At 55.2% G+C, this 23,474-nt stretch overlaps 1 protein-coding gene across 1 annotated transcript in view; it reads left to right on the top strand.

Moving 5' to 3' along the window:
* The window catches only part of CPNE5 (copine 5), an 89,982-nt gene that overhangs the window by 58,154 nt on the left and 8,354 nt on the right, over positions 1 to 23,474 (top strand). Inside the window, exons 12-16 of the mRNA XM_029943164.1 lie at positions 2,700 to 2,804; positions 10,216 to 10,257; positions 12,478 to 12,553; positions 17,367 to 17,420; positions 20,520 to 20,581. Of these exons, the coding sequence (XP_029799024.1) occupies positions 2,700 to 2,804; positions 10,216 to 10,257; positions 12,478 to 12,553; positions 17,367 to 17,420; positions 20,520 to 20,581 (339 nt within the window). The remainder of the gene's footprint in view (positions 1 to 2,699; positions 2,805 to 10,215; positions 10,258 to 12,477; positions 12,554 to 17,366; positions 17,421 to 20,519; positions 20,582 to 23,474) is intronic.

Below are 23,474 nucleotides of genomic sequence, written 5' to 3'. Positions count from 1 at the left end.
TGGGGCAGTGCAACTGTAAGGTCCACAGCTCAGTTTCTCAGTGGGGATAATCCTAACACCTCCCTCACAGGGTTGCTGTGAGGACTAAATAAATGAGATAATGTGTAATTAGAACAGGGCCTGGCAGGGGTAGCTGCCGTTTTCTCCCCATTTTACAGTGAAGGGGAGACTCAGAGACAGAAAGTCACTTGCCCCAGGCTACACGGCGGGTTGAAGTGGGCCTGGTCCCGAGCTTCCTGATCTCCCACACCACATCCTGAGCGTATGTCCGTCCATCAGGATGAATTGAATTGAGTCGTGACAGGATTGCAGGAACCGTTGCCACACTAGGGCCTGGCCCCCATGCAGATGCAGCAGGGTGTCAAGGGGTCTGTGGATTTGGTGGTGAGGGCCCCCGGGGGACCTTAAAGAGAGCAGTGTCGGACAAGAGTCTGAAGCAGAAACAGGACTATGCTGGACCCGGGGAGAAGCGTGTAGGCAGGAAATCGGGCTAATGGCTCAGAAGACTGGGTCAAGAAATTGGCTGATGGGGGAGAGGAGACTGAAATGTCAGAGGGTCCAAAGAGATGGAGGAGCTGGGAGGGTCCACAGCAGGGCAGCTGGGCAGCAGGGCGGTGTGACTGCTGCAGGTAGGGGTCCTTGGAGCCGGCCAGGGCTTCTTCTGCACATGGGAGCCTCCCTCTCCTCACCGCCCAGCAGCTGCACCCGATTCTCCCCCACCCCTTTCCTCATCCTGCCTCACCTGGCTGCCCCAGCTTGGGCAGCTGTGATCCCTCCTGTCCCTGTCGTCCCTGCCCCTGTCCTCGTCACCAGCTGCTGGGTGTGTGGGGAGGTCTCCCACATGTATCTCTCCACTCCAGTGGGCGGGCGAGAAGGAGCAGAGAAGAGAAACGCTGAGCCGCGGTGACAGGAATGACATTTTGACTTGAAAATTGCCGGAGAAGAAATGGTACAGGCTGTGTGGGCACAGGCGGGCCCAGGCATTTTCCGGGGTGACCTTTCCAGGCTGGGAGGTGGCCGGGGTGGATGCTGGGAAGTCTCGGGGACCAGCCCGTGCCCCCCAGCTCTGGCTTCCGACTGCCCCTCCCTGCGGCGGGGCAGGCTCCCGGGATGGGGCCAGCAGGCATGGCACGGGGAGTGGGCAGAGATGCTGGGTTGGAGCCCAGCGGGAAAATCCAGTTCTACGCTTTCAGTTTGCAAAGTAGGCTCATGGATTCAGACTGGAAGAGCTGAACGTGTCTCAGAGGTTGTCTAAGCCAGGGGCCTTACTTGCACTGCTGTAATGCCAGCAAAATCTGTGGAAACTCTCCCCTGAGAAATACAGATACTCATTAGTGCGTTCCCCCCCCCCCCCCAAATATTTAGTGAACACTTACTAAGTGCCAGGCACTGGTCTGGGCACTTGAGATATACCAGTGATAAAGCAGACAAAACACTTGTCTTTACAGAGCTCACATGTTAGTGATAGGCCGTAACAGAAATAAGGAGAAACACAGATTATGTGGAATGTCAAACAGTAACAGGTGAAGTAGGAAAAAAAAGCATGGAAGGGGACTTGGGGATATCGGAGTCTGGGGACCAGGAGCTATACATTTTATATATGGCGCTCAGGGCAGTGCTCATGTCAGAGATCTGATATTGGAGTAAAGACCTAAAGGAAGTGAGGAGGCAAGCCATGAACATGGAAATCTGGGGAGATGGTGCTCCTAGAAGGGGGACAGCAAGCCTATCAGAGTCACCTACCCAATTTCACCCCAATTCTGGGGGTTCACAAACCTAGAAATCCCACCCACAGATCCTTTCATGGGTCTCAGATGAAGAATGTCTGATAGCAGCCAACTCCCTGAGTTCACAGGGAGGGATCTGCTTGCTCAAGGTCACACAGGGCGGGGGAAGGGCAGAACCCATATCTCTTGATGCTCCCCACCTGTTCCCTCAGACATCACCAAGAGGGGCTCACTGGGTTGAGCATCTGACTCTTTTTTTTTTTTTTAACATTTCATTTTTAGGAGAGAGCAGGATAGGGGCAGAGAGAGAGGGAGACACAGAATCTGAAGTAGACCCCAGGCTCTGTGCTGTTAGACGTGGGGCTCAAACTCACAAACCGTGAGATCATGACCTGAGCTGAAGTTGGACACTCAACTGACTGAGCCACCCAAGGGCCCCAAGCATCTGACGCTTGATCTTACCTCAGGTCTTGATCTCAGGATTGTGAGTTCAAGCTCCATGTTGGGCTATGCACTGGACGTAAAGCCTACCTAAAAAACCAAAACAAAAAACAAAAAACATCACCAAGAAATGGCCATCTAGTTGAGGCATCTGGGTGGCTCAGTCGGTTAAGTGTCAGACTTCAGGTCAGGTCATGGTCTCACAGTTTGTGAGTTCAAGCCCTACATCAGGCTCTGGGCTGACAGCTCAGAGCCTGGAGCCTGCTTCGAATTCTGTGTCTCCCTTTCTCTCTGCCCTTCCCCAGCTCTCTCTCAAAAATAAAATAAACGTTAAAAAATAAAAATACAAAAAGAAAGAAATGGCCATCTAGTTCCTGCCTGGATGCTGCTGGTGATGGGCAGCTCATTATCTCATGAAGCTGTAGTTCCCACTGTCTGGCATTTGCAGAGCCTATTCCGTTGGCCCTTCTGGTGACCTGGATTCTGCCTCCCTTGACTCGGGCCTGACACCTTCCCTCTCTTCTTCACCAGCTTTACCATCTGCCACAAGACCGAGGTCATGAAGAACACCCTAAACCCAGTCTGGCAGACTTTCTCCATTCCTGTGAGAGCGCTCTGCAACGGGGACTATGACCGGTGAGATGAGAAAACGTCCCTCCCCGAGCAGGTGCAGGCAGTGTGGGCGGAGCCTCCCCCCGCCCTGGGCAGTGTCTGCCTTCATCTCCACAGAGGCCTCCCTCCCCACCCTGCCCCGCCCTTGTCTGCCGGGTCTGACAGCCCCCTGCCCACCCCCATTGGTGGGGCCCTCCCCAGGCTGGGGGGAATGGGATTCCCCGGAGGTGTCCTGGCCTGGGGCTCTGCAGCTTGTGTCTCCTTGATTTCAGGTGGAAGGGCAGGCGGGAGCAGGATGGGGGGGCTCTAGATGCAGGCCGAGGTGGCCCTGTGCCCCACCAGCTCCAGCTCCTTGCAGACAGAATCTGGGAAATCAGCATCCCGAGATAAATGGGGGGTGAGGGGCAGAGTACAGAGAACTCGTGAAACATTTTTGATGTGACATAGCCTACTCTTAACATGTCTGCTCTTGCCATCCCTCTTTGAGTGTAGATTATTGGGTGTCGATCTTGGGTACCCGGTTTCTAGTCCTGGCTCTGTGACTTAAAAGCACTGTCAACCTGGGCAAGCTGTGGCCTGCCCAGGCTTCAGTTTCCTTATCTATAAAATGGGTTTTAAGCATCTACCTACCTTAAAGGGCTGCTCAGAAGCTCCACAATCAGGCTCTGGTATGCGTACAACACCAAATCTGGCATTTTGTCCCCAAGTGTTTATTGACCTCCTTCCTACCGTGCGCTGGGAAATTCTCAGGGAACAAAATGCACAGTCTTCACCCTTCACCCAACCTTGTGGAGTTTACATTCTCACAGGGGAGGCAGACATTCATCCAATAATCACACAAAGAAACATATAATTACAAATTGTGGTAAGTGCCTGGGAGTGGGGTGGGGGTAAGACGGGAGCGGGAAGATGGTATCGGTCTGTGTTCAGTCACAGAACCCAGCCTGGTTTCCTGGTGGTTGCTGTTGCTGGTGGCTGGGCTGGCAGAGGTTCCCTGGGCAGCCTTGAGGAGGCTGGGCCTCTGCTGGCCACTCCCACAGGAACACTGGGATGTCAGCACAGACACCTTCAGGGCATCCTGGCTGATGGCATTGGCATGGGCTCCCTGGGACCCTGCACCCAGTGGCTTCTGACTGGATGTGTATAATGGGATGGCTAGCCAATGACGGGGTGGATGGCCTTCAGACGCCCGTCTTCCTCCAGGAAGCCCTCAGGATTGCCTTACTAGGTTGCTGAGCCAGGAGCTGATTCAGGCTCCTTTTCCTGGCTCTGTTGGGAACAGAACAGCCACAGTCTGCTCGAGAGGCAGTTGCTGAGCCCCCCCAGAGGCAGTCAGAGGCTGGCTATGCCACGCCTGCATCTGTGTGGCACCCAGGGGAATGTAGATGTAGCCACGTTTCCGTCTTTAGGGAACTTGAAGTCTGACCACAGGGAGCTCAGACGTGTGCACATCTGCATTTTGGATAGCTCAATAATTGTGCAAAATAAGACTAGAGACAAAAATAAGCCTCCAGCCAGATGAACCCCTGGTATATGTCTGGCTGGGTCCTGCGGCTCTTGGGGGGTTGGGGGCTTCAGGACAGTCTGGTTGGAGCAGTAGGGTGAAAAGGAGGCTTGGGGAAGGCGGGGAGGAGCTGGGGGCTATTGGTTCCTAGAAGAACCGTTGAAATGACAGGAATGGAGGGGATGGGAACGCATGGAAGTTCAAGTTTCAGTGGGTGGGAGGAATGGAGGTCTCTGGCCCCTCTGCCCAGTGGTTGTTGGGGGTCCAGCTTATCCCCCTCAGCACAGCCCTGCACCCTCAGAACCCAGTCTCGTCAGCGACAGTGAGGAGGGTAGCCGGGCTCAGAGGCCCAGGGTCACCATTCAGCCACCAGAGGAGGTGAGGGTGTGGTGGGGGGTGCAGATGGTGGGAAACACCTCCACAGGCCCCCAGTTCCTCCTCCCAGGCTAAGCCCCAGGCCCCTTTCCCTGCAGGATGGCCCGGCCGCTGGGCCCTTCTCCACAGCCAGGAGCAGGTTGACCGTGAAGTGACTGACAGTGGTGTTGATGGAGGGGGCCAGGCATGTCACGCTGGCCTGGGAAACAAGCAGCCTGTCTGCTGCTGAGCTCCAGGGTGACCTGTGTACCCAACAGCCACTTGGGAGGTGCAAGTGTCCTAGAGGCCCTCTCCGGGGAGGAAGGGGAGGGGTTTGTGCAAGAAAACAAAGCCACTGTTCCTCGCCCTCCGAGGTACCTCTTGGAGCCTCACGAGAATACATTTAGTTTGATCTACCAGCTGGGTCTTCCAAGCCAGCCAGGCCCCGGGCGCCATGTTGGGGGCGGGGGGCATTCTGAGCATCAGACCAAAGCCTCCCTGTTAGGTTGCTCCCAGGCCAGAATGGGAGACTGACAGGCAGCAGCAACAACAATACTAACGATAATAATAGCAAAGGCTCCTGTAGCACTTCTGTGGTAATTTATGGACATGAACTAATTTAATTCTCCCAACAGTTAGTGTTTCCCCTGAAAACTGGTGCTCATACTGTCCACCTTTTACAGGTAAAGGAACTGAGGCCCAGAGAGTTAAGTAGCTTGCCCGGTGTCTTACTGCCAGTCGGTGGTGGAATTAGGATTTGGAGCCAGGCAGGCTGGCTCAAGAGTCTGTTGTCTTAACCCTCCATCTGCTGCCCAGTGGCTAAGACCGGTGTGAGTGGGGCATGTTTGGAGGAGGGCTCGCTCAGGGACTCGCGGCAGGTCTGCGTTGGGCCTGGAGGTGGAAGAAAGACTCGAAAGCCTGACATCTGCCCAGATCAGGGGGTGAAAAGCAGCTGAGAGGGGAGAATCCAAGCAGAAGTTCTCAACTCCTATCGTGAAATAGAGGCCGGGAGAGTGAGAACCAGGAACCTGTGAGGAAGGATCATTTTCTTGGAATGATGGGAGTCGGGGGTGGGGGGTAGAAACCAGTTAAGATTACTGAGTCTTTTAGACATGGGCCCAACTGTGTCATAATTGATTTAAAAGCTTTCTTTTATATTGTGCATTTAAATTTCATGGTAACCCAGAAGTTGGGTCCTAGTAACATGCCCATTTCACAGATGAGGAAACAGAGGCCTGGAGCTTATGTATCCCACCAAAGCAAGGAGAAGGTGGAGGTCGAGCCCTCCAGTGGGGTGAAGTGGGCGAAGACAGGAAGCACTTCCCCTGCTTTTCCTGAAGTCCCTCTACTCTCTCTTTGACCCTTCTGTGACTTGAGCATTTATTCCCCCTTAAGCCAGACTCCCCAGTGGGGATGCTATCACTCACATGCGCCTTAATGTTGAACGAGTGGATTTTTAAGAGGGTCAGTTGCACTGGGTCATCTGGGGGCTCTCACCTCATAGAGGCTTCATGCTTCTGCAGGCCTCCTGGAGCAGGGAAATGCTTCTCCTCTGAACCCCACTGCAGGCTGAGGACTGAGGGGCCCAGCCACTACCTAGGACTCGGGTTTAGAAAGTTCTCTCCTCCCCCCACCTGCACATGCAGAAACTGCATGCAGACAGCAGAGTACGGCCAGGGTTGCATGGGGCACTGCCATCCAGTGTCGCTGCCAGCTCAGTGAGGCCTGGCACCGCTCCTCCTCCCTGGAAGGCTCTAGGACTGTTGACTGGTGGGCTGACTCAGTCAGGCTAGGGCCAGCCCCCGGGGACCTGCCAGCCCAGTACCTCTTCCTGCCCTGGAGGGGCTCATTAGGAGACAGGCCTGCAACCCTGCTGGGGACACGATGTGTAGAGCTGCGGGGTGTGCTGGTGGTGTGTGAGGAGGGGCGCCCTCAGTCTCTGCCAGCATTCCTCATCCCCGCTACCCTGCTAAGGCTCTCACACACCCAGCTCTTGTCACTCAGGCCCCAGGCATCCAGAGACCCACAGGAGTCTGGCTCCCTGCCCCAGGCCTGGCTTCACAGCCGGGCAGCCCACACCCTGGGCTTCCCTTCATGACTCTGTGGAAGAAGGGACCCCTTACTGCATGGTAACTTCACAGAGCTGTTAGACATTAGGCAACGGGAATTTGATACTATTTATGTTACCTCCTATGGGCAAGGCACTGTTCTAGAAGCTGAAAGAGACATCGGCAAACAAAACACACAAAAGTCCCTGGTGTCCTGGAGCTGATATTTGCATGGTGAATGGGGATTGTTTGGGAGACAGGGGCCTGGACAGAAGGCTGGAGTGTTTCAGACAGAACAGAACAACACGTGTCCAGTGCCGGTGTGAATGATGTGCGAATGACGCAGTTGACTCCAAAGTGGGTACGATGATCCCATTTGACAGAGGGGTAAACAGAGTCCCTGAGGGGTAAGCCAGCTGCACAGGGCTACAGAGCTGGTACCAGCAGGAGCTGGGACTGCTCCAGAGCCTGTGACCTTCCCTGGCCACCTCACTGCCTCTCAGATTAGGGGCTCCGTGTTCTGAGCCTTTAATGCCAAAGAAGGTGTTCATTCTGTGGGTAGCAGAGGCCCATTTCATTGTCCTGTACCCAGGAGCCCCTTCTCTCAGGGGCTGTCTCCAGAAGTCACAGCTGGTCTGACATGAGCCTTTATTAGGCCTGTGCTAAGGGTCTGGAACCAAGGCCCGCAGCCCACAAGTGGCACCTGAGGTGACCCAGGGCAGCCCAACCAGGGCTGGACAGTGATAAACATGGACAGAAGTACATAGAGTAGTAAGAGCTGTGTCTGGCTTCTGCCGCTGCCTTCCCCTGTCTCAGGGCACCGTTTCTCTCTCCTCCTTCTCTCCCCCCCATCCTCCGCTGGAGGCTGCATGAGCTAATCTGACATCCCCCCACCAGGCTGCGGATGTCCTTGGAATCTCAGGGGAAGCTGGGCTGAGTTTACACTGGGATCTCGCACTCCCGAGTGGTCTTCACCTCAGCTGCAGTGTCAGATTCCCCAAGGAGCTTTTGACAGTCCCCCTGCCCAGGCCGGACCCCAAACCAACTGATTCTGAACCTCTGGGGTGAGGCACTGGAGTCAGGATTGCTAACGCTCGCCAGGGATCCAGTATGAATCAGGCTGGAAAATCAGTGCTCTCCTCTGGAGAAGGTCGGTGCCTCTGGCAGCGCATTCCAATCAGCCAGGGGACTGTCCCAAACTACCTGTGCCCCAGTACTATCCAGAGCAATTAAGTCAGACCCTCTGGCCCTGGGATTAAAAAAAAAAAATCTCCCCAGTGATTTTTCTGGGTATTCAAGGCTGTGACTGTAACTGGGTTCCTCCTACAGCCTCTGAGCATGTGGCTGTCACAGATCGAGTTGCCTGAGGGGCTGGTGTCAGTGGCTGGAGGAGACGCACTCCTCCCTGGGGTCCCCGAATGTCCCCTGCAGAGCTGCAGGACTCTGGGAAGGACTGGGGGACTTTGGCATTGTGAGGCAGGGCCCTGGCTCCGATCCTCACCAGCTCTATGACCCTGGGCACATCACTGGAGCTCTTAGGGCTCCGTTTCCCCATCTGAAAAGGAGAGGGCTGGAGGGCGCAGCAGAGCCACTAGGGAAGCCTTTAAACTAGATCCCAGGGCCCTGCCCAGAGCTGCCAGGAACTGGACCTGGGGCTGTGTATGTCTGGAGAGCCTCCCTGGAGATCTGCCGCATGGTCGGGCTTGGATGCCACGAAGGTCATGTCCAGCCTTGTCATCCGAGGAATTGGAAGTTGCAGAGCCCAGGTACCCAGGCATGGCTGTCCTCCATTTAAGTCCATTTTATAGGAAGAACTATCCAAGTGTGGCCGAATGCCAAAGTGAAGAGGACGAGGCATTTTTTTTAACTTATTTAAATGTTTATTTATTTATTTATTTATTTTGAGAGAAAGAAAGAGTGTGTGTGCAGGAACGCACAGGGGAGGGGCAGAGAGGAAGAGAGAATCCCAAGCAGGCTCTGTGCTGTTAGCGAAGAGCCTGACACCCCGGTTCCATCTGACAAACTGTGAAATCAGGACCCAAGCTCAAATCAAGTTTGGGGTGCTTAATCGACTGAGCCACCCAGGCTCCCGAAAAAGAGGCATTTTTACAGAGACCCACCTGAGGACCAGGCGGGGTTTGCCCAGGTGCCTCCGCAGCTGTTCTGAAAGGCCGCTAATGTCCCTACTTGAAAATGGTGGTCTGTGGCTCAGAGAGGTTCAGGGCCATCCCCAGGTCCCACAGCATCTAGGTTTGCACCCCAGCCTCTTTCCCTCTCTTTCCAGCTCACCAGCCTACCTTCCCAGGGCCTAGATTTTTGTTTTTCTTTCACAATTCACCTTAGAGAGTCAGATTTTTTCAGAAGAATTTAGAGGGTTCCTTTAAATGGTGGGCTTCTTGTGCCTTCCCCGTTTTACGTTTCGGTAACAAAAATCCGGTTGGTGCATAACCTAGAAGACATTTGCTCATTGGGAGCAGTTTTGTGCCCTGTTGCAGGCGGATCCGCACCCCGCCCCGGGCCCAGTTAAGGCTCATCTGAAGGGGGACAGCGCCTCCTGCTGGGGGCTGCGCAGTCCCGAGGCCGGCTCCTCGCAGACCGGAGGGGATGGGCCGCGGCCACGGGCGAGATGAGGAGATGTGAACGGAAGACAGGCGCGGGCAGCGGCCTGTGCGAGCCCCATTTAGGACTGCCGGCTGGAGACCCCGGCTCGCCGCGCCTCTCCTGCCTCCCCGGACCCTGGCCCTGCGGTTGGGACCCTGGCAGCTCCCCAGTCCCTGGGCGTCCCTGGAGGACCACTGGCACCAAGGGTTAACCCGCAGCCCTCCACCTCCCTCCTCCCACCTTTGGTCTGCTAGCCTGTTGCCATGGAAACGAGCTAAAAATAAACCGGGCTTCCAAAGCCCAGCCCCATGCATCGGAGTCAAAACAAACTAATTAAAGCAGCCAGGCTAAAATGTGAAGATAATTACACCCTCACTCAGGAGCCAGTCGTGGCAATGGGAAAACTCAGCAGGCGATCCCTGAGCCGGAGGCTCTGAGTCCCTCCCTGCCGGGCTGGTTCCCCACCACTCAGACTCCACAGGCTGGGTCCCGCCATGCACACGCACAGTCTTATTACCCAGTCCACACGAGAGCCCAGACTGCCTAGGCCTGAGGCCCCGGAAGTGCCCACTCCCACCCCAGCGGCCCCACCCCTGATAAATACACAGTATGGCTTCATCCTGGGATCTGTGTCCCATCTGGGATCCCTGGCGAAGGAGAAGGTGGGGTGAGCTGAAGATGGTGTGTCCCTGAAACTTGGGGAAGTCCCTGCACAGCTTCCAGGCTGCCGTTGTCCCTAAGACCTTAGCCAAAAGGCCTCCAGAGAGTTCCTTTGTCTTGGGCTATTGGGTCTGTCTCCAGCAAGGGTAGCTGGAGCCTAGTGGGTGGCCCCGCGTCCCCTTCTGGCCCAGGAGCATGGGAAGGGCTGTGTTGAGGCCACGCAGGTGCTGGGTCAAGCCCATCCCACCACGGGCCCTTTGCCTTGCAGGACCATCAAGGTGGAGGTGTATGACTGGGATCGGGATGGCAGGTAAGCAGGCAGAAGGACGAACGGTGAGCAGGGATGGGGACAGCCACAAGGGCCGGGTGGGCCCTGCCCTCACATGGGGAGAGCTGTGCCCAGGCCTCAGCTGTGGCAGCTCTGGGGGTCAGAGGGTTTCCCTGTAGGAGGCCCCCTGCTCCAGTGACCTGTCCCTGCCCAGCTCCACGGAGCCACCAGACAATCTCTGTCCTGCAGGACATGTTCCAGGGGCACAAGATGCCTCTTTTCCTGAAATAGCTGCCTGGTAGCCAGCCGGTGCCTAGAACTTCCCCACATTTGGGAGAATTGGGATTTTCTGAAATGCGCATATCCTAATGTACAGGTACTAGTGACCCCCTCGAGCATTCATGGACATGTTCTCTGTGTGAGGCTAACTGAGCGTTGTGGGGTGACTGAGGCACAGAAGACAAGCTCAGCCCTCAGAGACTGCCCCCCCCACAATCTAGTGGTGATGCCCTTGGAGCATCAGAGGATCTGTTTGCAGGGAGCAGGCCCTGAGGGAGTGGGCTTTGGGAAGCGTAGCTTTTATTTCCTTTAAGTTTATTTTGAGAGACAGAGCTGGGGAGGAACAGAGAGAGCAGGAGACAGAGAATCCCAAGCTGGCTGGGCACCATCAGCACAGAACCAGATGCAGGGCTCGAACTCACGAACTGTGAGATCATGACCCGAGCCGAAACCAAGAGTCATATGCTTAACTGACTGAGCCACCCCGAGGGGCCCCAGGAAATGTAAGTTTTGACACACAGGAATGGTCTGCAGAGCCTGAGTAGGGCCAAGCCTGGCCATTAGGGGGCACTTCCCGGTCAGGTCCTGGGAGGTCAGTGCCCGCCCTCCCTGTCTATGAATGTGCTACCAGGGAGCACCGTGGGTGGGGAGTCCTGGATGAGGACCCGAACGGGCCTCCTGTGGCTGTAGTCCAGAAACCTCTCTGGCTCCTACATGTCTGTTGAACCAAAGCCAAATGTGCCCTGCCTTTGGTGACCCCTCCATTCTGGGTCACTACCAGGGCGTTGCAGGGGGCTCTGAGCCCCATTGTCTCTGTTGATGCCTCTCAAGTCTGTGATGTGGGCAGGAGGTCCTGTAAAGGGCTGTGTGAACACAGCTCTAAGTTAGGCCCTGGCCGGGCCAGGCAGCCACCTTCCCAGAGGCCTTCCGAGGGAGGACTTCAGTGCCACAGCCCCTCTGTTAACTCACTCTGTCTCCCCCCCCACCCCCGTCCTCCCCTCTGCAACCATGTCACAGGCATGTTGGCCCCATGTCTCCACCCACGATATGCTTCATCTGACCCTGGAGCTCCTTCAACCCGGGAAAACTGGGGACAGCCACCAGATGCCGTAGGGTCCTGGCATCGAGGAGCTCATGGTCATGTGGAGAGCTATACATATGTAGTCAAAGGACGGTGTGGACTCAAGGCAGAGCCGGTCCCCAGGGACATGCCCTGGGCATCACTCCCTGGAAGGCACTGTGGGTTCCCTCTACCAGGGACAGTGACAGTGAAAGGCAGCCGGCCACGGGGGAGATGGGAGCGTCCCTTCGGAGCGTTTTTGCTGTGCTGCACTGAACATCCGCTCACACTGGTGGTGGCTGTCCCAGAAGGTGTCACCGCTGAGACCACCTCCAGCTGCTGGGTGGACAGAGCGTGAATGGTCTTTTCAAAAAATGTTATCGGGAAAATGTCCAAAGACACAGAAAGATAGGCGAGCTTAATGAGTGCTTCTAGGCCCATCATCTGAATTTTACACATGTTACATGTTGCCACATTTGCTTTATCTGTGTTTTGCTGATGTGGTTTAAATTACAGACATCAAGGCGTTTTTACCCCTAAAGATCTCATTGAGAATGTCTAAAACATACGGACCTTTTTCTCCATAACTGCGAATGCCATTATCGCACCTGACGTGTGGAACAATCATTCTTGAGTAGCACCTAATACTCATTTCATATTTAATTTCTCCTGTTGTCCTCAAATCCCCTTGCATGGCTGGTTTGTTCCTACAAGAACCCGAGTACCAAGTGGCTCCCGTGACCACTGGGTTTCCTGCTCCATGGGTGACTTTGGCGTTCTCCCAGGGACCCAGGCTTTCTGCTCAGCACCCCCACCCCAGACATGAATGGGGAGCCAGGGGAAGGGATGTAGGAGGAGGGGAGGTGGGCAGAGGCAGGGCGCAGCCTGGTCCGCTTGGTTTCAGCGGTAGCCTTCCCTTGCAGCCACGACTTCATCGGAGAGTTCACCACCAGCTACCGGGAGCTGGCCCGTGGGCAGAGCCAGTTTAACATCTACGAGGTGAGGCGGGCGCACGGAGTCTGGGGTTTGCCCCGATAATACAGGAGTCCCAGACATTGGGGACCACAGGGGGTCATGTGCAGGGCTGGGGCTTTTGCCTGCTCTCTCAGAAGGTGGGGGCTACTGTCCCATTTTACAGATAAGGAGCCTGAGTCTGAGGAATCAGGGAATTTTCCCAAAGACCTGTGGTTCAGTAAGTGGAAAGTCAAGAGGCAAACAGTGTCCACTCATCTGGTTCCAAATCACTGAGTTATAGAGCCTCCACACGGAGCACTTCCAGCAAGGTGCAGGGGGGAGAGGGTTGTGGGTGGGGCAGAAGGTGGGGGATATTCTTGGAAGGCGCCAAGGCCCGAGACCCAAGGTCCTGAGTTCAAGGTGGCCCTCTGCCTTCTGTCAGAACAGTTTCAGGGCTTGCTGAATACCTTACCTTTTCTGGAAGGAAAGGGTCGGAGGAACAGGAGTCAGGATACCTCCACCTGGACCTGGAGAAGCTGGGCCAAGGCCCCCAGTCTTTGGGGAGATGACAGTGTCTGCCCTTAAAGGACAGTTTCTGGTGCTGTGCCTGTGCACGTGTGTGCTCGCCCTCCCGGGTGCCCTCCCACCTTCTAAAAGGCGAAAGCTCCACGCTTTCACCCCCTCACCCTGTACGTGTTCCAGTTAGACCAAAGCTCCCTAAGGGCAGGCCAGGTGACAGCGCTCTCCGTGGCCCCCGTCACGCTGGCCTGGGCAATGCTGGGCACCCAGCAAGTGCCTGTGATCCATGCACACCCCGGACTCCCTCGCACGAGGCCATGGTGAAGATAGAGCGTGTGTGGATTTCTTTGCAAGGGCTCCGGTCCTCACAGTTAATTGCTTTGTTTTCTGCGTCAGCAAAGGGAAGGGCTGTCTTTGCTCCCCCACCCAGGCGGAGAGGAGCAGACTCCATCCTTCTCCGGCTCCCTTTAAGCAGCTTTTTAGGGAAGGGATTACATCTCCTGGAGTTTGGCTTTTAAGGGTGCTTGACAGGCTAGAAGAGGCCATGATCTCTCAAGCTCAAAGCAGAGAAGGTTGGATTGACTTGTTTCCTCCATCAGAAACACCATCAGACAAGGAATTCAACTCTGGCTGGCCTGGCACTGTGGGGCTGGGGTGTGTGTGTCCCTGAAAGGCATTTCTAGAGTCCAAACATCCTGAAGAGAGAACAGGCTTCTGTCAGGAAAGACCCTCCTCTCGGGCCCTGGCCTCACCCTGGGTGTCTGACTCGTATGTCCAGCTGTCTGCCGGCCACTCCTTAGACTCGCCTTCCCCAGCTGAATGCACTGGCTGAGGCCTCCCCACAGCTGTGTCCCCTCCCCCTGGCCATCGCCTGGGCAGTCATCATGGGGGCCACGGCGCCTTGGGAGTCACCCTTGACACCTCTTACCCCTCACCCCACATCCAGGCAGTCCACAACTGAACCCTACCACGTGCATACTCTGACATTGGTTCCCTCCACTCCCATCCACCTCCACCGCCATCATCTCCCCTGTGGGGGGGGCTTTGCAACGGCTCCCTAACAGCCTTCCCACCTCCTACCGTCCTCCACTCAGTAATCCAAGGGCTCCACCAAAATGGCGGTCTGACCACGTCGCTGCCCCACTTAACCCTTGGCGGTGCATCCCACCTACTGCGTCAGCCTGCATTCACCCAGAGGAGTGGGGAGGAGGTTCGGAGAGGCACCCCCACCCCAGCTGAGAGCCTGCAGGGCCCTCTACCCACAGGGAGGAGTCCAGGCTCCTCCAGGCCCCAGCAACCTGCAGTCTGCGGGCAGCCAGTGGGCATATGTAAGTAGACTTACATATTCCCACCCCTCAGAGGCTCTGGGGTCTTGCCCCGGACCCTTCTCTCCCCCCCCCCCCACAGCCACTGTTAGCCTCCCTGCTGGCTCAGCCTCTGTGCTTCACTCCATGGTGCCCCCCCTGGGGCTCCCTTTGCTCTTTTTCACTTGGTTGGGCCCATGGATCCTTGGAGATTTCCTGTGGGTATTTTTCCTCCTCCAGGAAGCCTTCTCTGCCTGCACACCCACTGTACTCCCACAGTCTGAAATAAATACCTCTCCTCGGTGTTCCTATGCATTCCCCCCACTCCCCTGGCTATTACCCGTTTGTCAAGCTTCCCATCTCCTCAAGGACCATGACGTCCTCAAAGGTGGGGGGCAGTGTCTCACTCGCTGTTGTGTACCCAAGGCCAGCACAGCTCCTGGCCCCTGGGAGCCACTCAGGGACTTGCTTGCACAGGAGGGCTCACCCCAGACCTGCCCTGGTGGCCGTAGGGACCCTGGGGATATGAGGAGAGGGAGAGGAGAAGGCTGAGAATTCCAGCTTGGGAGCTGGGAGATTCCTGGTCTGGCCCCCAGGGGGCGACGGTCCCCCATGTGGGACTTCAGGCTGCTGCCATTAGGGCAGCAGAGGCTGGTACCGTGGGGGTGGGGGTGGGGTGCTGGGAGGGCACCAAACCTCAGAATAAACAGGGCGTTTCTTCAGTGCCCGCTTCACATGAGGATCTGAGAACAAAACATTGCTTTAATATTAAAACAGTTATAATTAGAGAGTGGAAATGTGGAATACAGGCTAATTTAAAGGTAACATAGAAGACTTCAAAGAAGTGTGCTTGTGGCCAGGTCCTTGGGCGACACCCAGCTCCCCAGGAGTCCATGTTTATTCTCCTCAGCTGGGAGGAGACGTTGGCATAAAAGTTGGAGGTGTATTCGGTTCTTAAAGTTCCACACCCTCATGGGACAGAATGAGAAACTGAGGCACAGTATGGCGTTGGAACTTGCCTAGTACACGGTTTTCCCGTGAATGTGCCTGTGAACTACATGTCATCCAGGTGGCCTTCATGCTGGTGCAGGCTCTGAGGTTGTCCTGGGCTCTCTCACCTGGACTAGTGGGGTTGGTAGTAGTAGGAGTAATAAAAATTAACAGCAGCTAACACATATAGTATTTGCTATAACGTGGAACACGTCCTACACGCTTTACTTGTATTGACCTATTTAATCCCCATACCTTTCTATACGGTAGGTACTTTTTATTCCCATTTTATAGATGAGGAAACTGAGGCCCAGGGAGGTTAAGTAACTTGCCTAAGGTCACACAGCTGGTAGGTGGCAGAACCACGCTGGTAAACACACCCCTGATGTCTCTCCTTCCCTCATACTCCTTTCCAGCAGGTCCCAGCATCCTAGGACCTGTGGTCTTGTCCCTACTAGTTTAGAGGTCATCAGAAATCCAGCTTGGCCCCTCTAGACTCTCTTCCAACCCGCCCAGTTTACTCTTCCACGCTGTGGCCCTGCAGACAAACTGGACCCCAGTTCGGTGTCCGCCGCCCCTGCGCCTCGACTGTCTCCTCTGACTGGAATGCCCTCCCTCCGTCCCCGTGCCCAAACCCTTCCTGTCCTCAGCACCTGCTTTCAACACCAGCTGTCCCGGGCAGCCTTGCTGATGCCGGGCCTAGAACAGTCCTTCCTTCCTCCAACTCCCTTCACGTTTCTGCCTCCCCTTTTTGGTGTCTCTTGTCCTCTTTCTCCTTAGGACAGATCTTTCTCCAGTTGGAGTGAAGATTCTAGAAGAGAGAAACTGGTATCCTCATTCCCTCTGCATAACTATTAGTGAAGGAATGTGTTTGTATTTGTTATCAAGGTGACACCCGGTAGGCAGCACTGGGCTGAGGCCAGGAACCTGGTTTCTAGTTTTGTCACAGAGCAGCTGTGTGACCTTAGGCAAATCACTTTGGCCCCAGTGCCTTCATTCCCTTATCTCCAGAAATGGAGAACAACTCTCCTTCTTCTGCTAAGGAAGGAGCTGGCCACCCCGGGGAGATGGGGGGCAGGGGAAATGAGTTCACCAGGAGCCTGGAGGGTGTGAAAATCAAACCACCTTGCTTCCTTTGATGGGAGATTAGGGAAGGCCTGGCCTGAGTTTCCCAAGTGAAAACAAAGAAGCTGGTGAGGCTTAATCCCAGTACAGACGAGGCAGGTGTAAAATCCCCTGGCAGGCTCTGGTCCTCCTCGCTCACCCAGGGCTTCTCAGCCTTGGTACTGGGTGCTGCCGGGCGTCTTGGACTTGGTGATTCTTTGTGGTGGGGGCCGCCCCGTGCACTCGTGATGTTTCACAGCACCCCTTGCCTCTACCTTCTCCCCCAGTTGTGACAACCAGAATATCTCCATGCATTGCCAAATGCCTGGGAGTGGGCAGTTGAGATCACTGAGTTAAGCTCAGCAACAAGTGATTTTTTTTTTAGCATCCACAAAATATGCGCCTAGGTCTGTGATCTATTCTCTGATGACAGATCTGGTTTGGAATGAGAGCTTTCACATGAAGAACAGTTAAGGAAATTCTAACTGCAGTGTTGGAGGGTGGGGAGGTGGGGGAGCTTCAAAGGCCCCAGGGCAGCTGATCCCTGGATCTGAGGGAGGGGGGATTGGTGGAGGGAGGAGGGGAAGGCATTTGGGGTGAGGGGGCAGCCTGAGCCAACACACAAGGGCAGGCACAGACAGGGCCCCTTTGCAACATCAAACCTCCCTTGGCTGCTTTGGGTGGAGGGCGTGTTTTGGGGGAGCAGTGGGGAAGAAGGTTAAATAAATATTATTCCTGGTGTGTTTGGTTGTGGAACCTGGGTCTAATCTGGAAGCCCGCTTGTATAAATCTAAATGTCAGTCTCTGAAAAATCCTCCCGGGACCCTCCCCCGCTGGACCCCACATTGCTGGGGGGGGGGGGGCGGTCTTTAGATGAAGCTCTAGGAGCCCAGCCCTGACTTTTGGAAACACTCCTTATCATGTAACTGTTTTCTTCACAGGTGGTAAACCCAAAAAAGAAAATGAAGAAAAAGAAATATGTGAATTCTGGCACAGTGAGTGGCACCCCCTCCCCACTGCCCCTTGCGGCCAGGTGTTGACATCCTGAGGTCCCAGCTAGGTCTGGTGCCAGGAGTTTCGTGGTGCTTGCAAAGTGTGGGAACCAGACCTGGGGCGTTGGGGGTGGGGAGGGTGGGGCCCATGGAGCCACAGCCCCGGAGGGAGATAGTAGATGCCGATGGTAAATGGCGGAGGCCACACCACAGGTGCTGTGACACGGAATGAGAAATCCCAGGGAGAAATTCCCATGGGGACTTTCTGCCGAACGGAAGTGGAAGAGGAGGACAGGCCCTTACTCTGGGAAATTCCGCACCTAGGGCCTTTGTCACAGGTTGTTTCCTTGAGAGGCAGACATTGCCATCCCTTTGTCATAAAAGAGGAAACCAAGGCGGCGGGCAGGGAAGTGACTCGCCCAAGGTCGCAGAGGTGGAGGTCATAGCCAGAGATGGCAGTCAGCACACCAGTCAAACTGAGAGCTGGCAGCTGGCACTGCCTCTGTTTACCACGACCATCCTAGGGTCACACTAGCCCCATGGCTTCTGGGGGCTGATCTTCAAGACATTCGTGCACTTATCCAACAAATATTTACTGAATGCAGTCATGTTCTAGGCATGAGGGAGACAGCTGGGAACAAGACAGATGCAAATCTTTGCCCTCCTGGTACTTGTATTTTGATGGGGGAGACAGAAAACAAATATATATACATACATATGCCTGGATTTGTCCTGCGGTTAGGAGTGCTGTGGGAAAAAGTATACAAGCGTAAAGGGTTGGGGAGTGCCAGAGACAAAATGACTACTTTATATTAAGTAGTTAAGGAAAGCTTTTCTCTGAGAAAGTGATATTAGAGCAGAGATTCAAAGAGGAGGGAGCAAGTATTTAAGGATATTGGGGAAAGAGACTTGTAGCTGTAGGGACCGCATGTGCAAAGGTCCTGTGATGGAGCTCACAGTGCATTTCTAGAACAAGCCAGTGTCTTTGCTCTGCAAATATATTCAGATTTGTACCCTTCATGTCCCTCCTCACCATAGATGTCCACAGCCCCATCTGCTAATGTAGCCACACTTAGTCATTAGCAAACTACAACTCTAGACCCAGAAGAGGTCCTAGTCAGGGAGCACTGCAGTTCCCCTCAGGAATCTTATTTTCTCCATCTGTAAAATGGGGTGAATAAATCATTCCCTCCCCTGCTCACTGCCCTGGGTGGCTGTGACAGACAGATGGAGACTCAGGCCCACCAATTGCAAAGTACTCTGCTCATTCAAAGGGGACTGACTGTAACTGTTTCTCAGTCAGGAGAATACTGGAATGATATTTCCTTTGTCCAAAGCTGCAGTGTGTCTGCTGCATGCTGTCAGCATTGGGGCAGGATCATTTTCAATGTCCCAGGACCTGCCTGTGCATTGTGGGGTGCTGAGCACCCCTGCTCTCAGCCCATGGCTACCAGTGCAGCCCCAGGCATTGGCAGAACCCCAGAACTTTCCAGCATATTCCCATGCCCCCAGGGGAGGTGGCACCTTCCCCAGCTGAGAAATCTCTGATGTACAGCTAAAAACAAGTTTGAAAACCATTGATTTTATTCCGTTTTCTTAGAGATAAGGACACTGAGGCTCAGAGAGGGGACATGACTTGTTTCAGTTCAGTCTTCACCGTAATACATCAGTCAGGGTCCAGGACACTTATTAAAACGCACGTGCCCAGTCCAGGTCTCTGGGGTTCCATTTCAGGAGGCCCAGGCTGGGGCCTGGGAACCTGTGTGTATGTGTAGAGCTTCTCCTACCTTCCTCACCGTGTGCAGAATCTTCTGGAGATCTTGCTGATCTGGCAAGAATCTGTGTGTCTGCATTTCTAAGCAGCAGCAAGGTGCTCCTGCCGCCACTGCTGGTCCCGGGACCACACTCTGAACAGCACAGCCCCGGGTGAATCCATGTGGTCAGGCAGGCTAGGAAACTGCTTCATCCCAGAGCCTTGTGGGGGGTGGTGGAATTCAACCCCGGCTGAAGGTTAGACTCATGGGAGGAGCTAAAAAAAAAAAAGATCCCAGGCCAGAGCCCTACCCCCAAAACTGATGTAATTGGTTTGGGGGTCCTCGCCCAGGCTCCGAGACGATCATCGGTCATCTGGTGACCACCAGGGTGGAGAAAGGAGGCCTTGTGCATCAAGATGCCCAACACCATAACCGCAGCAGGTCGCGGTCTCTGAGGCCCAGCTCAGCACCCACCGACCCTCCCATGATTTGGGCCGATGTCAAGTAGAGGCCCTCCCTGGCCTCCCCAGAGAGTTGACAATGAGACCAGAATCTGCACCGACAAGGCTTCCCCAAAGTCTAGGGTAAAGTTCTCTGATGCAGGTAAAAGGTCCCCTTCCCTAGTCTTGCCTCATTTAATTGGTTTCGGCAGCCAGGCTTTCACTGGTCTCTGTGATCCCAAATCATTATCGCAGCGAGCTGCCAGGTGGCTGCCTGTCTTGGCAGAGCAGATGCCGAAGCCGCCAGACAGCATAGGTCAAAAGGCATCTGCTCTGGGGGCAGGTCCATTACTTCCAGGGAAAGACAGGCTACTCCTAAGGGTCTCAGGTCTGAGAAGGCAGAGATCAAGAGACACCAGAGGGGATGTGTTGGGACCACCAGAGAGGATGCTTTTAGGTTGATAGTGAGCAGGACACGAAGCGTGGGGCTCATGAGTGTCGGCACGTTTTTAGGCCCATGTTAGGAAGACCCCCTCGCCTTCCACACTCCACGTCGGTACCCACTTAGAGGGGAAAGGTGTGCTCTTGGCTTGAGCCCCTGTGCTGCAGTGGCAGAGACAGGGCCCTCCCAGGCTGCAGTTTGGCATCAGGGTCGAGAGTGCAGGCTCTGGAGTCAGACAGACCTGCGTCTGCCATGTCCTGGGCTGATTGCATGACCTCTTTGAAGCCACTTTCCTGGGCTATAAAACGGGATCATAGCCACACATCCTAGGGTCGGTGTGGGTGCCGTGTGCAGTGGAGTATGCAGGACTGACTCGCGCTGTGTGCTCACCACCCACTCACTCTCAGCGAACCGTCTCCCCCAAACCCTGGGCTCCCCGCTGACCAAGCTCCCTTTTGTTTTCAAGGTCACGCTGCTTTCCTTTGCGGTGGAGTCCGAGTGCACATTTCTTGACTACATCAAAGGAGGGTGAGAAGGGATCCAGCCCCGGTTTCTTTGTCTTCGGGGAGACGAAAGGGGCCCCACGCATCACCGTGAGCAGCTCTAGCCCTACGCTGGCCTCTTTGAGGCCCTGGACATAGCCTGTGAGCCCTGAGCAAACTCCCATTTCCACCCTCGGACAACTTGCCCAGAGCCATGCATGTCCTGGGATCCTGAGAGGCTGGGGACAGTGCTTCTGAGCTGTGGAGGCCAGCCTGAATCACATCAGGTCCCCTTACAGGGATGGGACCTGTAGGCAGTAGGGACTCCATGGCAAAGAGAACGAAGGGCTTAGGGAGGTGGCTCCTTAGCCCTTGCTGACTTGTAGCATTCCCTTGGGCAGGTCACTTTCCCTCCCTTCACATCCGTTTCCTCCTCTGCACACATAGAGGCTGGAGTGGAGTGGAATCTAAGGGTCTTTCCTTCTCTGAGCTTCTGATGCCCAGCCTGTCAGGGGTGGGGGGCAATGATTAACCTGCCCAGTGTCATCAGGGACGTATAAGGGGCAGGAGGCATTGGGGGATGGTCCCAGGGCCAGCAGATGGTCAGACACGAGTTTAAGGGGCAGAAAGGGGTTGGCATCCAGGCCAAGGCAGGCAGGGAAGCCAGGAGGCTCCAGCCAACAGCCTGCGGAAACAGAGTCTGACTCTACACTGGGGTTGGAGTGCTCCCTGCCCCACCGGTGCCTGGCCAGGGCGTGGGAAGCCGAGAGCCCGCAGGTACAGGCAGGTGAGAGACTACACCTGTCTGGAAAGAAGACAGGCGGGGCAGGTGCAGAGGCTCATCTCAGCCAAGCGGGCACTTGGCTGCCTGGCTCTCCGGGGCAGAGGGAAAAGTCAGGCCCCGGGAAGCCACACTTAACTCTCCCACGACACCACTCCCTGCCGCCTTGAAACTGGTTTCAAGGGTCCGAGCTCTCCTACCCACTGAGCACACCCCTCCCTGTGGCCACCCAGAGCCTCCCCTACCCCCGCCCCTGCCTGCCCCTCCTCTGAGCCTACTCCAGACCCTGCCCTTGCTCCCATCCCCCCACCCAAACTGCCCTGTTCTCTATCCCATTAAGCAGCCTGCACTTACATCCCATAGCACCTGCTAATTCTCAGGCAATCCACATCCTATTTATCCCTCTCATTTGCATAGTGCCCCCAATTTACCAAGCACAGTGGGCAGGGGAATGATGATTATCTCCCATTTTACATAAGTTGCCGTGGCCACATGCACGCAGCCAGCCCCAGGGTTCCTCTGTCGCCACACGCTGCCTTTCTTCCATAGTAATGAATAATCCAGGCTGTGCCTGCCTCACAGCTACCTGGTGGGGTGTGATGCAGGCAGAGACGGTGGTGGAGTCAAAGGGTTGGGTGCTGTGATGGCTCATCGAGAAGGAGCCCTCAGAGGCTGGGCTTCTGCACAAAGCTGGTGCTGCTGGCGGCTCCCTGGCCCTCCCTCCCCCACACCTCCGTCCACCCTCTCCAGAGATCGAGAGAGAGCTGGCTCCAGGGAGCTCCACGTAGGACATGTCCAGGCAGGCAGCCGGTGAAGTCTTTTGTCTCAGGATCCTCTCCTCTCTGGCTCCCCATCTCCCCACATGGACCTGCTTTCTGTCCTGCTCTGCCCTCAGGCAGGAGAGGCGAGCCTGCAGGGGGCCCCAATCCCCCAATCCCGTACATGTGCCTGCTTTCCAGCCCCTTCCTTGAGTCGTTTCAGAACCCAGAGTGGGGGAAGACCAATTAAGGAATAGGGCTTGCCTCTCCCCTCACCCTGATTTGAAAGAGCCGGGCAGCTGCTGTGCCTCAGCGGTGGTCCCATAGACCAGAACCACCCTCCGGATGGTGGCCCTGGAAGCAGAGCTCTTGCCCTCCAAGGGGCTCCCTTCCTCTAACAAGGACACGATCTCTCTCTTCCCCATAAGACATGACCACAAACTGAATAGGGTAGGTCAACTGCTATATCAGATAATCCTGTGACCTCGAGGCTTAGTACAAACAGAGATTGATTTTTCACTCATGGTGGGGGCAGGGATGGGTGGGGAGATGCTCCACGCAGTCAGTTAGTGACCCAGGCTCCTGCCACCCTGTGGCTCCATCTCCCTGAGAGGGGACAGACAAAGGGAACGAGCGTGAGCTGGACCATCTCTGGCCAGCAGACCCTGGCTTGGGTTTCCTGCTAACCATGTCCTTCATCCTTCCTGGGGGACAATGGTCCCATGAGAAGCAGCTCATCTGAGGTCAAGTGGAGAGAGGGCTTTGGCTTCTGAGAGGCGCCATCTGTTCACTGCAGATGAAGTGAGCCCTGCCTCATACCTGGGGACCACCGGAAGAGTGTCCCCAGGTGCAATCCCAGAACCCCCACTTCAGAATCCATCCCTGGACGAGGGCAGGGAGCATCTCTCCAACAAGCGATGCTGGGGCCCCATCTCAGACCAGCTGAACTGGCATCCTTTGGAGTGGGGCCCTGGGACCTTCTTTTTAAACAAATTCCCCCGGTGACTCTAGGTCACTAGAACCACAAGACTAGACTTTGTCAGGGGCTCATGTCTTGTCGGCTTTGTCCTGTCGGCATCTAGCACAGAGCCTAGAATAGCCAAACCCTCAGAAAGCTTCAAGCCTGAATCTGAGTCCTTAAAACCAAACTTTTTATTATGGAAAAATTTCAAATACATGCACAAGTAGAGGGAAGGTATAATGAGACCGCAAGTACCCTTCACCCAAATTCAAAGGTTACCAACTCCTGGCCAGTCTTCTTCCATGCATGCTTCCTTTCACCCAGTTATTTTTTTAAATTGAAATGTTTATTTATTTTTGAGAGAGAGAGTGTACAAGCAGGGGAGGGGCAGAGATAGAGGGAGACAGAGGATCTGAAGAGGTTCCACACCAACAGCAGT

Source organism: Suricata suricatta, chromosome 7 (genome assembly GCF_006229205.1).
Source record: "Suricata suricatta isolate VVHF042 chromosome 7, meerkat_22Aug2017_6uvM2_HiC, whole genome shotgun sequence".
Taxonomy (NCBI): Eukaryota; Metazoa; Chordata; class Mammalia; order Carnivora; family Herpestidae; genus Suricata; species Suricata suricatta.
This window is presented reverse-complemented; position numbering and strand designations above follow the sequence as displayed.